The sequence below is a fragment of the Sinocyclocheilus rhinocerous genome, unplaced genomic scaffold (genome assembly GCF_001515625.1).
Source record: "Sinocyclocheilus rhinocerous isolate Xijiao unplaced genomic scaffold, SAMN03320098_v1.1 scaffold6, whole genome shotgun sequence".
In the NCBI taxonomy this organism is placed as follows: domain Eukaryota; kingdom Metazoa; phylum Chordata; class Actinopteri; order Cypriniformes; family Cyprinidae; genus Sinocyclocheilus; species Sinocyclocheilus rhinocerous.
This window is the reverse complement of record NW_015661999.1, coordinates 275582-290219: the sequence shown is the minus strand read 5'-3', so window position 1 is coordinate 290219 and position 14638 is coordinate 275582. Positions and strand designations below refer to the sequence as shown.

General features: G+C 36.8%; 3 protein-coding genes across 6 annotated transcripts in view; 1 reads left to right on the top strand and 2 right to left on the bottom strand.

Annotated features, from left to right (window-relative positions):
- Nucleotides 1-1174: 1174 nt before the first annotated feature.
- Nucleotides 1175-5714, top strand: LOC107727189 (tribbles homolog 2-like). Its single transcript, XM_016536978.1, has 4 exons — nt 1175-1987; nt 2861-3148; nt 3254-3546; nt 4210-5714. The coding sequence occupies exons 2-4, from the start codon at nt 2861-2863 to the stop codon at nt 4670-4672; spliced, it is 1044 nt and encodes a 347-aa protein (XP_016392464.1). The 5' UTR covers nt 1175-1987; the 3' UTR covers nt 4673-5714.
- A 1500-nt stretch (nt 5715-7214) lies between these two features.
- LOC107727190 (repressor of RNA polymerase III transcription MAF1 homolog) lies at nt 7215-11808 on the bottom strand. The gene is made up of 7 exons (XM_016536979.1): nt 11107-11808; nt 10793-10921; nt 10504-10666; nt 9963-10084; nt 9692-9811; nt 7753-7857; nt 7215-7489 (listed from the first exon to the last, which is right to left on the bottom strand). Exons 1-7 carry the CDS (start codon nt 11187-11189, stop codon nt 7468-7470), a joined length of 744 nt encoding a protein of 247 aa, XP_016392465.1. The 5' UTR covers nt 11190-11808; the 3' UTR covers nt 7215-7467.
- An 826-nt stretch (nt 11809-12634) lies between these two features.
- LOC107727186 (zinc finger CCCH domain-containing protein 11A-like) overlaps nt 12635-14638 on the bottom strand; it is a 12655-nt gene continuing 10651 nt past the window's right edge. For all 4 annotated transcript variants that reach the window (XM_016536970.1, XM_016536973.1, XM_016536971.1 and 1 more), the window contains 3 exons: nt 13914-14062; nt 13642-13781; nt 12635-13537 (listed from right to left, as the gene is read on the bottom strand). In XM_016536970.1, coding sequence (XP_016392456.1) covers nt 13327-13537; nt 13642-13781; nt 13914-14062 — 500 coding nt within the window. In that variant the 3' untranslated portion in view covers nt 12635-13326. The remainder of the gene's footprint in view (nt 13538-13641; nt 13782-13913; nt 14063-14638) is intronic.

The window sequence follows — 14638 nt, the reverse complement described above, 5'->3', positions numbered from 1 at the left end:
ATACATATGAAACCTCTGACTCAACTTGAAACCATGAGCGTTGTGGAGGCATCCTGCTGACTGCCTGGTGCACCCTGCCTCAGGTTACAGGGTTTGTCACTGCAACCTGCTTACTGTAGGTCATCTGTGAGATAAACATGCAGTGTACTAACCAGAACACAAGCAATAATACAGACTGAAATCAAATAACACAAAATGCAATTGCAAAACTTAAAATGGAATTAGGTTAAGATTTGTAATAGAATATAATTAGCTCACTGAACAAGGACATTTACCTCAATGAGGTTTAAATGAGTTTCATTGAAGTTATATTTCAATTATTTAAAAGCTTGACTAAATAGGCCTAATTGTTGACCAACAGTAAGTGGTAAAACTTATATACCATAAAATTTGGTAGAATTTGATGAAAAATGTTTGAATTCATATTGAAATGTCTGACTTTTGGCATCTCTGCAAATCTGAACACAGTTTGAGGCATTGTTGAGAGGATACCTGAGAAATGAGAAACAAGCTCTCCATTTAATACTATTATATTTAGGAGAAACGATACATAGGCCTATTTCTTTTCTATGGGTTCGTATTATGAAAAACAAGTTCTACATTTAATATTATTTCTATTTTGGAGAAACGATACATATTTTTTTTTCTGTGGGTTTGTATTTTGTTCTATATCTGTCAGCTACCTGCATGTCACCCTGACAAACACTTGACGTGCAACACCAACATTGGTATTGAGTCATACACAGGGGTGGGGCATTAATGTTCACAACGGCAAAAAGAACAAACCTAACCTATATATAGCAACACATATAGCACGGTTTTCGCACGCTTTCATGTACATTTACACGATCTATCACATCGCTTTCTTTCCTGCGTTATTTTCCCTCGCCGTTAAATATAACAATAGTATGCTATGTTGAAAGCAAACTACATTGTGCACTAAATATTCGCTGCTTTGGAAACTGTCAAAGTACTGTGGTCAATTCAGCGGCGTTTACTGTTTAAAACTGGCTTAACATTTCCATTAAACGCCACGCTTTGTGTTTGCAATCCACCCCTTGCAAACTTCAACAGTAGTGCGTACTATTGCGAAGCTCTGTACTAGATGTCGTCAGACCCGAGGGGCGGAGCCAAGGTGTCGCAATCTTTCTAAGAACAGCATCATCGAGTCAGGCTGGTGTAACACACTGAGCATATTAGACGTGCCCAGCCAAAGTGAGATTTAACAGTCGGACGGCCAGGCTGAGGGGCCACGTCTGATTTGCTATCTCATTACTAAAGGGACCTTTATTGCGGCAGCAACAAAAGACCAACTAAAGGACTACTTTTTCATTTCTGTGCTGTCACCAATTCGGACGCGTCCTCTATAGTTCAACTTTCCTCGGACATTTCCTTGTTTTTCGTATGGCAAAACTTTCAGTTAAGTACGTTTAACAGCATCTTATCAAGTTTTATTCGTCCGATATTCAACGTGAACGATCGGACTTCATTCGACCACTAAAGGACATTTTACCAACAGTGAAAATCAAGATCCAAGGAAATACTGTCCATGCAGGACTCGTTCATTCAGCGGGACTAAGGAACAAAGACATTCGTGCCAACAACTGGAGATCTCTTGGTGTTGCCGCCAGATTCACAAGTACCAATTTGCTCAATCTACTGGACAAAGATAAAGACAGATTACACACGAAAAGAGGCTAAATGTGCAATAATATCTGCAAAACACATTGAAGTCGGAGATACTTTTCAAATCATCTACTGTATAAGGCACGCGCGTCCTTTCAAACTGACTCATATTTATTCTGCATTCATTGGAGACGACATTTTCTCTCTTATGCCGAGACTTAACTACGGCTGACAATTTCCCAGTGTTCATTTCATAATATTTAGTGTTTTTCCCCGGTGGAAATGTTCTCTGACAAGTAGACACAACTAAGTTCATTGTTCTGTTTTGGAGAGGAGCGGGTCCTTTGTCTAAAGCAGCGAGGTAAGTCCTGTAAACCTTTAAGCGTTACATTAACCTCTAGAAATCACCATTTAGTATCTCCAACCAAGAGTCCTTAAGATTAGTTCAATTATTGACCAACTTTCCCATTTAAACTATTATTGAGAAACACTTTAGTGGTTAAACTTTACATGGAAAGTGATGCAGCGCCTGTTGTTGTTTGAACTTTGTCAACTTGGATTTCACATCCATCTATTGAGCATATTACTTCAATTGTTTATTTAACTATGAACTTTGGCGTAGTGGTTAACGCATATGCTGAAAACCGCTCATTCTGGGGATTTAGGTTCGAGTCCGACGAGACCTGCGTCAAGTTCCGAAACCTCACACACGCAAATGTTTAAAAACATGTCTTCTTAACAATGACGAAAAATATTAATCCTAATATTTAATTAATATTAATATTAATATTTTTATTAGGAAAAATGTTAAAAGTTAGTTTAAAAATGGTGAAGTGGAAGAAACTAGGCTACGTCATTCTACGACGTATGCTTGAATGTGTAATAACTTAAACACTGTATGACTCACAGGCGCCGAGCAGCATTTCGAGAGGACCTTGAGTCAGTAGGATCTAGCAACACTGCTCATCACATAGCCATTCACCAGTTTTAAATCACCTCCTTTTATTACACAATATTAATGAACCTCCCATTCTGGTTTAGTTAGTGTGTGAGAGATTATCCCATGGCTACTGAGTGTTTAAGTGTGTGGCAATAATCATATGCACTCATTTTATAAATTTTCCCTGTTACCTTTGTGCATAGACTCTGCATTCTTCATTCAATCAGCCTTTATGGTATGTTAAGTCATGCTGTCACAAGGCCATGAACTTACACTGACTTGTTTTTGTCACAGATGAGTATGAACCTGTCAACTCCTACACCTCCACTGCGACTGAAGCGAGTAGACTTTGAGGACTCTCACAACACCGATACCTTCAAATGCAAGCGCCGCAGGCTCAGCCAGCCTCCTTCCCCGGGTCTCACGCCTTGTCTTCACCCCCTGTCCCAGAGCCTTGAGCAGCCGGGGTCAGAGAAGCACCACGTCTCGCGTATCGGAGCCTACATCCTGCTGCAAGCCGCAGAAGGAGCTCAGACGTTCAGAGCGGTTCATCAGGTCACTGAACAGGAGTACACATGCAAGGTGAGCATAGATGCTTCATAATAGTGGATTTGAAATATCTTCTATTAATAAAAGTTATGGAACTTTAGGATCATTAATCATCTTGTTTTGGTATGTTACCACCAGGTGTTTTCCATTAAGAAGTATCACGAGTTCATAGCACCCTATACACGTCTGCTTCCACACAGTAACATCTGCAAGATTTCAGAGGTGGTGCTCGGGGAGAACAACTTGTACATATTCTTTGAGCGTAACTATGGAGACATGCACTCGTACGTGCGCACCTGCAAGAGGCTGCAGGAGGATGAAGCAGTGCGCCTGTTCGGCCAGATGGCAGCTGCGGTTGCGCACTGTCACGAGAATGGCGTCATTTTAAGAGACCTTAAACTGCGCAAGTTTGTGTTTACCGATCCACAGAGGTCAGTAACTCAATTTTATTCTTTAATTACTAGTTAGTCAAGTCAAATCTGCACTTGATTTTTAGTTATCGGCAAATATAACTAAAAATGTTGTTTTTTTTCTAGAATGCACAATAATTAATTGTGCATGCTAATTTCCCCTATTTTTAACATTTCGATTACCTTTGTTGTCATCTAATGCAAACTTGATGTTTATTTTTAAAAGCACTAATAATTTAAGCCTCAAAATGAAAATCCATTTTTACACTGTACATTATATTGTTGTAAGATTATTTTTAAAAAAATTGTATTTTTTATAGTTGCTGTTAAATTTAAATATATAGTATTGAGAAATAAACGGATGTTAATAAAGAAAAGTTTTTTTTATATTAACTATTAACTACTATATAATGTATAAAATAATTATAGATTAATATAAAATGTAGTTATATATAACTATATTAAAATATAATATTCTAATAAAAATATTCAAGTGTTATGTACATCATTCCTTAAAAAAAAAGTAAAAATTTGGAAGTGCATACAATGTTATATTTACACTAATTACAGCCTGTATGAATTGCATAAGTGTTACCTTATCTTGCTCATCTAGCAAATATTTTCCATTTATAAACGTAGAACCTAGTTATCAGGTGGCTGATAGATGTTCTTTTGTTTCCTCAGAACAAAGCTGGTCTTGCAAAACCTGGAGGACTCCTGTCTTCTTAACGGGAATGATGATTCGCTGAAGGACAAACATGGCTGCCCGGCCTATGTCGGCCCGGAGATCTTAAACTCACAGCACTCGTACTCCGGGAAGGCTGCCGACGTATGGAGCCTTGGCGTTGTTTTCTACACCATGCTAGTAGGACGTTATCCATTTCAGGACGTGGAACCCACAGCACTGTTCAGCAAAATTCGCAGGGGTGCGTTCACCATCCCAGAGACTCTTTCACCCAGGGCTAAGTCGCTGGTGTGTTGCATGCTGAGGAAATCTCCCTCGGAGAGGCTCGAGGCTGGAGATATACTCCTCCACCCATGGTTCCACTGTAACAACAACGTATCCCTCAACCAGCACTCCAGCACCAGACACTCGACAGATCAGGTGGTGCCTGATTTTGAACCAAATGATAATGGAGATTGTTAATGAGCCTTCTTCATTCTGTTTACCCACAATCAGGGGATTGGATTCTATGGAGAAAGACAGATTGTCTCATAAGGTATGCAGAGTTCAAGGGCATCAAATGGAAGAGATTCCAGAAACTATAGCAGGTTAATAGCAGTGCTGTTTTTTTACCCAGTGAGGTGTTCAGGACAGGCAAGAGACTGACCGTGTAGTCTTTACAAGCAGAAGTAACTGTGTTTCTTACCTCTGAAAATATCCATTTGTGGTTATCTCTCCAAGAGAACGACACTCGGGAGGGCAAAAAATGCTGCTTTCCTAGCAGACGTTTGCTCACGGCACAGCTTCGGTCCTGAAAGAATATCATGAGGCTGCTGCACACAATTTTAACATCAGTATTGTCTAATCAGTGCATGGATTTCCCATTGTACACCCATGTTGTGTAAATTAAAGAACCTCTAACTTAATTCCTGGTATACTTGATGCACACTTCGTGCCTTTATGTACTGTTTACATATTTTTGCAGTGGAAAATACAGATTTGACTATTTAAAGTGCCTTTTTTTCCAGTAAAACAGCCAATGTTGTTGTTGGACTTGTTAAAGTACCAAAGATTTGAGTTCCCCCCCACCAGTCCAAGCGTGTGTATCTGCAGCGGGTCAGCACAAGTGCTCATATTTCCTTTTCATGTGAAGAATTCAAAAGGATTCTCTGTTTTCTGCGATTCTCTTTTGTAAAAGTCTTTCCATCTGTTAAACTATGTATTTGTGCTGCAGAGCAGGTTTACCCCTGAAGGGATGTGGGGCACATCATGCGCTACAGGAAACGTCCATATAATGGTTTAGAGGTGTGCCTGTTGAGTGAAACAAAGGCTTTACATACGTTATCGTTTGTGATGCCTGCATGCAATGCTTTGACCCTTTGTTCGTTAAAGTACTTGTCCTTTTGTAGATATCTTTTTGTTACTAGTGAGAAGTGGACACTACATTTGTTGTTGTTTCAAGGGGTGATGTACCTACAAACAAGTATTTTGTTGTTGCCAGTACAAATAAAATGAAAAATCAAGACTCCATTGTTGCTTATTAATGATTCATTATCAGATGTGACCTGCTTAATAATATTAAAATATTCGCATTCAGCACAAAAATCTCACAACAGCAGTACGTATTAATCCCAGCAAGGTTTTTCTGAAGTAAAAATCGCAATCAGTACACATTAAATCAGTAGATATTTATTTGACACAGCATTTTGAAAATAACAAATATGCTCTTTAAAAGGATATTCATAAAAATATGTTAAGCTGCCAAGAAGGAAATGTTAATGTATCATTAATGCATAAATCTGCATCCAATGGTGCTCATCCTTGTTTTTGTAGGACTATTACTCCAAAAATATTTGTAGAAATAATCTATGAAATTAACACCAAAAGTGATCTTACATTTCTCTGCTCATATCCTTTTCTTATACTGGCGCAATTCTGTAATACATAAAAGTGCTCGAAATTACAAACATAGATAGGTCAGAATCAAATCTAAAATGGAAAAGAAATGAAGTAAGATTGCGACTTCACATATGGCCAGATCTTCAAGAGGCCCTCCAACACATAACAGTGGACAATATGATCTATAGCGGTCATCATGAGTAAGTGTAATTCAAGCCAGAGTAGAAAGACTAAGCAACAGCACTCAATCTGATCAAATTCTTTCAATATCAAGCTATACAATGTCAAATGGGACAATAAAGTTCAGTAACAGCCACTGACACCCAATCAAAGTTTATGGATATCAATATCCTTCCACAGAACCATGTTAGATCTACAGCTATAAACACATCAGCAAAGAATATAAAGAGTAATTTTAGTCAAATGTGTTGTCAGACAATGGAAAACAAGTCACCACAAACAGGTCTTCATGGAAGAAAGCCGAAGTACACCTCACAAATGTTACAAAATTCAAATTAGAAACAGTAACAACAAATAAAAGCTTTAGAAAAACTAAACTTTACAGACCCATCGTGGTTTTCCTTTCACATTTTTATTAGCATTGGGGGCGCAACTAAAAAGGGAAGTTGACTTGTAGGTCAAGACACCAATAAATCTACTAGGTGAAGTTTACGCTGATATCTATTTAAATATAATTTTTCCTGAGGCAAGAAAGTTGCAGGAACATGTATTAAGTCCTACAAAACAAAATTACACTCATCTATTAACTTCTATTATAATCATTAGAGAAAAAAAAAAGGGAAAATGTGATGCTGATATAATAACAAAAATATGAGTTATGAGCATGTGTAGGCCTAACAAATATGGAAACTCAAATTTAAATGTTAACTATGACATCTCAAAAAGGTCAAGCAGTAAAAGAAACAGTCAAAAATGACCAGAGACAGGTGACAAAGATGTTGAAGGATGCCACCTAGTGGAAATACTACTGTGAAGTTCATGGAGCCATAAAAACGAGTGGAAATAATGAACATGAATTCATAATGAGGTTTGGGTAACTTGCACTCGGGTACAACAAAAAATGACCTCTTTGGAAATGAAAAAATTAAATATATAGATAAGAATATGACCATAAAAATATCACAATACATTATCACAGAGGAAAATTTAAATAATGCAATGGAAAGTACGCAGAAAAGTAAAGGAAAATGTTAAAGTGCAATGAATAGCACTTGAACATCTCTGGATTACAACACCTCTCCATTTCTAAGAAATGACCAACAGTATATAAAATGAACACACAAGAAACAGAAAAGGATAACAGGCATTAACACTCAGGCAAGAGATGCTGGCTTCAGATGACAGGGACGAGGGCTTCATCAGGCACACAGTGCACCATACCTGTGGAAAGAGCCATCAATCCATCACTGACTTCAATGACACCAGCCACTGCTTGTCAGGCTAGTAATATCAGAGTAATTGTAAGCAGTTACACTGCAATGATACTTCTGGCTGACTGTTGGCCCTCCACTAGCAAATACACTGGAACCACATGATTTATTTGCAGTCATTTTTCTGTCACATCTGAATGACGATAAAGCAATGCAGCACTTTCTGGAGAAGTGTTAACAATTAACAACGGTGCAGTCTGCATAGTTCCTCACCTCTCTTCATCCATGTTGCCCTCTTCCTCTTCCTCATAGCTGCCCTCATCCAACTCCAGATCCAATTCAGTGCCGATGCCAAAGTCTCGTGGAGCCATGAAAAGACTAAAGGACCACAAATACAAAAAGTCAGAGCTCACTTGAATTTTTTTCTTTTTTTTCCAAGTTGGACCTGCTGATTTTTTATAAGATATTTCATAATAATAATAATAATATTAATAATAATAGTGTAAAATATATTGTATATATAGACCAGGGATGGGCAACTTTGATAGTGACTAGGGCCAGCATTTTTTCTCCTTTATACCAAGGGGCCAGATTACTAATCCACGTCCACACACCTTTTACACCGTCTTACTCAATTTCCACCATAAAATAACCTGGTATCTGCAGGATTTTTAAAATCAAATTTAAGACCTTTAAAGACCTTTTTAAGATCTGCACTTCACATTTCAGCCTTTGAACAATTATTAAGAAAGGGATGAGTCAAAAGTATCAATTATTATATTAATTTAAACAATTATTATCAATTAATTATTATATTAAATAACATATAAATATATCTTAGTGTCTTAATTGTTTAGATTTTTATAATGCATTAGTTTTTTGTCGATCCACTGGTTCACATTTAAAAATATGTAGCAAAAATAGCAGATGGGCTTATTGAAAAAGCAAATTCGTTCTCTGCCAGCAGGTTTCTCTTTCGAAACTGCGCATCTAGTGGTTTCCCCGGTAACCGCAGTACACGCCTGACGTGCAGCGCTCAAGTTTATTCAGTGAAATCGTAGCCTTTTGAAGTTTAATCGTCATATTAATCCATATAGAAATTCTTGTCTTTCCGTCCCCAAAGACCTCTTATAATTTAGACTTTTTGTACCATTTAAGAGTTTGCATGGCCTTAAATGTAAACAATTTAACTGAAGACGTTTTAAGGACCCGCGGAAACGCTAATAAGAACATAGTCCAGTGCAAACATTTCTGTCTGCATTTGGCAAAAAGCTTTTGTTGACTATGAATTTTACTTTTGAAATTTGAGGCAAGTGCAATCATCCGAGTCTAATATGATCCAGCGGGCCGTACTAAAAGACACTGCGGGCCGTATACGGGCCGCCAGTTGCCCATCCCTGAACTAAACGCTCAATGTAGCGTGCCGAACCGTGCGCGAACGACAGTGCACCATGGAGCAGAAATCAGATTTTATTTATCACGTGAGGAGAGTGAGTCGAGCTGACGGACAAGCCTGGTTGGAGATAGTATTAACATCATAAACTGAAAGCAATCTTTACGTGACTTGCTTTTCAAATGTTAATTAATTGATCATCCGAGTCTAATATGATCCAGCGGGCCGTACTAAAAGACACTGCGGGCCGTATACGGGCCGCCAGTTGCCCATCCCTGATATAGACTACCATTCAAAAGGCCAGTTAGATTTTTTACTTCTTCTTTTTTTTTTTTTTTAAAGAAGTCTGTTATGTTCAATAAGGCAGCATTTATTTGATTGAAAACACAGTAATAAAAAAGTAATACTATTAAATATCACAAAAATATAAAATAACAGTGTAAAAATATTATGATCCTTCAAAATCATCCTAATATGATGATTTGGTGCTGAAGAAACATTTCTTATTATTAATGCTCCTCAGTATTTTCATGGAACCCATGATAGGTTTTTTTCAGGATTCTTTGATAAAGAGAAAGTTCAAAAGAACAGCATTTACTTGAAACAGACATCTTTTGTACATTATAAACATCTTTACTGTCACTTTTGATCAATTTAATGCATCCTTGCTGAATAAAAGTATTCTTCCACCCAAACATAACATAACAACAAGCAATCTATAATAAAGTCATTATCTCTATCATTAAAAAGATTTCTTATGTTTTTTCTTTTTTATATGTTGATGTTAAATTGCTTTCTCCCTGACATACAGATCCTCACCTGACAGAACGGCATGTAAAGAACACAATCCTCTTCAGTCTTTTGTTATAAAAGAAGTAGTTGAAGGACCACAGGTTGCCTTCTTCCCCATAAGGGTCTGAATCCAGGTCTGGATTGTAGCTGTCACAGAATGCAATCAGAACTTTTTTAAAGCATGCTTAATAAATTTAGTGCAGCTGTATTATTCAAACAAACACTATTCAAAATCAAACGCATTCAGCAAATTCTAGGCAAACCTGACTGAACATGGGTTTGAAAGAAGAATATCTACCTGTATATGTCACATTCAGCAAGACTGATCTCCTTGTCTAGGGCCTCCCATAACTGAGGCTGTAGGTGACTGTAGGCCTCACCAGCAGCAGCAGACAAACTGCTGTTCACTGCATTAAACACCTGTGGAAATCATGAACCATTTAATAAACCTCGGTTTTATAACAGTTTTAAATAGCTTTATAATGTCCGTCCACATTTTCACAAACACAATTATCATTATTTATTCTTCTGTCCACTCTCCAAAACACTTATCCTCTGTAGGTTCGCATGTATTATTATTATTATTATTAAGAAGAAGAATATGAACTGTTCGAATAGTTTTATATTGGAATATTAAATAAATGTATTATTTATAAATATTATAATTGCAATAATACATCCAAACCACTTATCCTCTGTAGGGTCCCAGATATTCTTATTATTAATAATAAGAATAAGCATAATTTATTTACATTTTTACTGTCAATTTCTAGTTAACATTGTGTTAAAGTAGTGCATATGTTGTTTCAGAAATTGTAAACATTTTATGTCAAAATTACCCAATTAACACTGGGCTCCTTGCTGAAATCGTGGCCTTTGGTGCGACTGAAGTCGTAGTCCGGCCGGAAGGATTCATTGAGAGTGGCGATCAGGTAAAAGAGCGTCTTTCTGCTGCACTTGTCAGAGAGCGGACCCTCCCCATCATCCAAACTCTGACTCAGTCTGAAAATTAAACATATTTCAGTGAATGTGCAATGACCTGCTGGAAGATATTTGTACTGTGTTTATGTGAGGGGGTTGGTGACAGTGAAATGCTTATCAGTACCTCAAGAAAACTCTTTGACTTACTTGTTGGGGCTGATTCCTGAGCTCTGCGGAGGAGACAGAGCCTCCAGCACGTGCGGCTGCCCTTCCTGACAAAACTGCTTAAACATTTGCTTGTCATCACCTGCCATCTTACAGGAGTAGCTCTCAATACTAGAGAAACATCACAACAGTGCCAGTAGTCACATTGAGGAAAAAAACTGCTAATAACACCTGAACAGTGTGAATGACATGTTCTTTCCTCTTTATGGGATCTGATAGTGTTCAGATATGAAAATGTTTTTTTCAAAGGATGCGGTCTTAATTTTAACTTATGAAAACAAGCATTGAGCACTTACCGTCCAATTATCTTACAGTCTCCCGTTTCAATTGTGAGCAGTCTATTTATGGCCTCAAAACTTGAGTTTTCCAGGAGCTTCATGGTTTATTCAACTTTATTATATATATATATATATATATATATATATATATTGACAGAACTGCAAGGACTCTTTACCGGCACTAGATGTCAGTCTCTTTGATAAACAACAATCGGCCAGTTATTCTGCCGTTACACCAAACCAAAACAATGTTTAGCACGTTAGTTTGGAGAATAAACGGCACAAACAGAAAAGTATAAATAATAAACAACTAGTCAATACTGGGTTATAACCGAATAACCACTAACCTCGATGTCTCCTACAGAAGCCCCTTTAAAAATCTCTCAATTTCGAGAACAAACGGCTCTCTATTACCTTCAAATGTAAAAATAAAAATAAAAAATAGATAAAAATAAGCCTCCCTTGCAGATTCTTACGACCGCGTGAATAATCTTCAACGGTTGCTTAATTCACTTCTATGTCTAATAAATATATCTTCCTTTTTACTGTGAAATTTCCAATACTTGCCATTAAACAAGCTAAAATTTAGAGGGAAATTATGCATCCCAGCTATTGAATCAGAACTTGAGGAGAATTCCAAGGCTTATAAAAGCCTTAATCCTCGGTTTATGGTTGTCTATTTGTCTGGAAGAATGACAACAGCAGAGGACGAACGTTTGTGTTGCAGTTTTCACGATTTTTCACGAGTTTTCGCGATAATACGCAGTTGCCTTTTTCCTGTTTTTTTCGGTCAGGATGTCATAGTAATGCAAGTGTTACATGTTTACCGCCACCTGCTGGCTTGGGGCTTAATAGCGATTCTCTTTTTCTCAGAATCGAAGAAATACATAATACACATTCTGAGGCTTCCAATGACAAACCAACGGCAAAGTATCAAAACCAAGGTAAAATAAAATATTTATCAGAAGCTATTTAACAGACTATTACTATACTTTTGCATTTCTGAATTTCAGTACCTCAAAAGTATTGTGAAGCATACAAATGCTTTTTGTACTGTTCTCATATTGTGGACATAAACCTGGGGATAAAAATAGTTAATATATTTAAACACACAAAATAAAACAGTAAAATATATTATGTGGCCTGCAACACTAAAAAATATTAAAAAGTACAATGCATAGCAAAGCTTGGTAAACCATGTTAAAAACGGAAACTAATATTTTCTCATAAAGACATTTTATTTACGAAGATGATTTTGAAGAGGTGCAACAAGTGCAGGCAGCGCCGCAGCACAAACATTTTCACATTACATACCCTCAATGCATGAGGCCACTTAGTTAAGGTGAATAAAAACAAAGATGAGAAGACACGGGTGGGCAGGACATTTCCAAAGAAAACACAAAACATACAGGTAAGCAAAGCTGAAGTATTGTCCCTGAGAGCACTGCTTCATATTTAAGTGTTTCCTTCAGAAGTCTGAGAAGGAACTTCCCTGCTCAAATTATTTGATATAAATTTCTCAAGCTGAAAAGGTGTAGATGGTCCCCAAGGGAATTTCTTTTAGCATAAAATTTGTGACAGAAATTATGCAGAAATTAAAAAGGAAAACCATGCCCTTCAGCTATCTGCCAGACCGTTAAACCATAATACCATAAACTATTTTGTCTATACTAAATCAAAGGTGAGCAAAATGACCTATTAAAACAATGTTGATAATGACGGCAAAATAACATTTAATGGATCATAAATACACGTGACTCAAAATGAAGACTAAGAAAGGTGTGGCCTTGATGTGCCTCTCTAATAAAAAGCAATTTTTCAGCATACACAGTACACAACTGAAAACTTCCTGTCTCTGTAATACATGAGTGATAGTGATATAACACAACTTCCAACACAATCATTATACCTGAGGCTGTCTTATAATGGCTTGTTAACACCTGCAACAGCTAAATAAGATTTTTCCCTTTTTTGACAGCTTTAAGTCGTCAACTAAAATAAAACAAGAGGACAAAACCTGGACACCACAACTGGTGTTTCTCAAGCACTATTTGAGAAAGAAATCATATTTACATCGACATGAAAAAAAAAAAATGTAAAAAGGAACATTAAAACAGATCTATTAGAGTTTGAAAATATACGCCTTAATTTAAAATGCTGTGGGTTAAATGATGTCACAGTCCTTTCAAATTCATAGTGGCAGTGTTTTTGTAAGTAAAGGGATGACGTCACTCATGTCTAACTGTCAATCATCTCTGAGAGTTCTAAAAGAAGGTCGTCCTCTCCCTTGCCCGAATCCAATTCCAAGTCATCCTCAAGCCGGTCATCAGTAAATTCACCTAACAGTTCTTCAAAGTCATCCACTGTTGAACTGGTAACAGCAGGAGTATGACCAGAAGTGGTGCTGGACCGCCGAGAGCGCTGCATGCTGGGTGTTTTGATCACAGGGCTACAAAGGAACATAACAGAAGATAGAAAATAAAAATTCCAAAAAGTAATTGTGTGTGTGTATATAAGTATTATGTCTGAAATACATAAGAAGATTTCCCATACCTTTGGGGGACCGCAACAATTTCAGGTGATGTAGTACTGGCTGGCTCAACGCAGCTCATAGGCACCATTTGAATATCCTCTTTGTTGGAAGGCACCCGCTGAGTGTCGGACTGAACATCTTGAGAGGCTGGTGACGCGACCTGAAAGAGTATTAAAAAAATAAATAAATAATCAAACTGTATTCTATTTGTTTTCTAATACAGTGACACACCAGACTTGCCTAAAAAAAGAATACATTTATTTTAAAAATAATTAACTAAATTAACTCTCACCTTAAGGCGCTTGTTGGGAATAACCAGCGAGGAAGGTGTTTGACAGGCAGTGTTAAGAGGTTTCACTTCAGCAACAGCAGAACGAATTTTTGCAGCTTTCCTCTTTTGGGTAGGCTGGGCTGCTGGCTTCACATTCACCTTGGGCTTCACTGAAATGCAGAGAAAAACAGCAAACTGAGTAGGACATTTGGAAGATAGTTAATTTTAGTTTATACATACATAAATTTCAGATTATATTTTATTAGTACTAGGCATGGGCCGGTATGAGATTTTGACGGTATGATAACCTTAAGCAAAAATATCACGGTGTCACGGTATTGACGTTACAGCTCTAAAATGTGTTATTTTTAAATGACTGGGTAAAAAAAAAAATATATATATTTCCGCTGAACACAATATATTTTGTTTTTGAGCAATATACAGAATATTAGGAACAGTAGAATTTGTTTATTTTTTCTTTGATTTATTTCCTAAAAAGAAGAAAAATAAAGACTGACATCTTTATTTAACCTAAATCTGTAATTACAGTTATTTAATTGTAGTTATATAATTCATATACATTTCATTTATATAATTTCATATAATTTATATAATTTCATATACATAATTTGATTTAATAATAACCCAATTTGAAGCAAAAACAGAATGTTCTGACTAGCTTTGTGAAATTATACTACATGCCTGAACGAAACAAACAGCAGAAGCTCTGAATGAGACGCAGATTC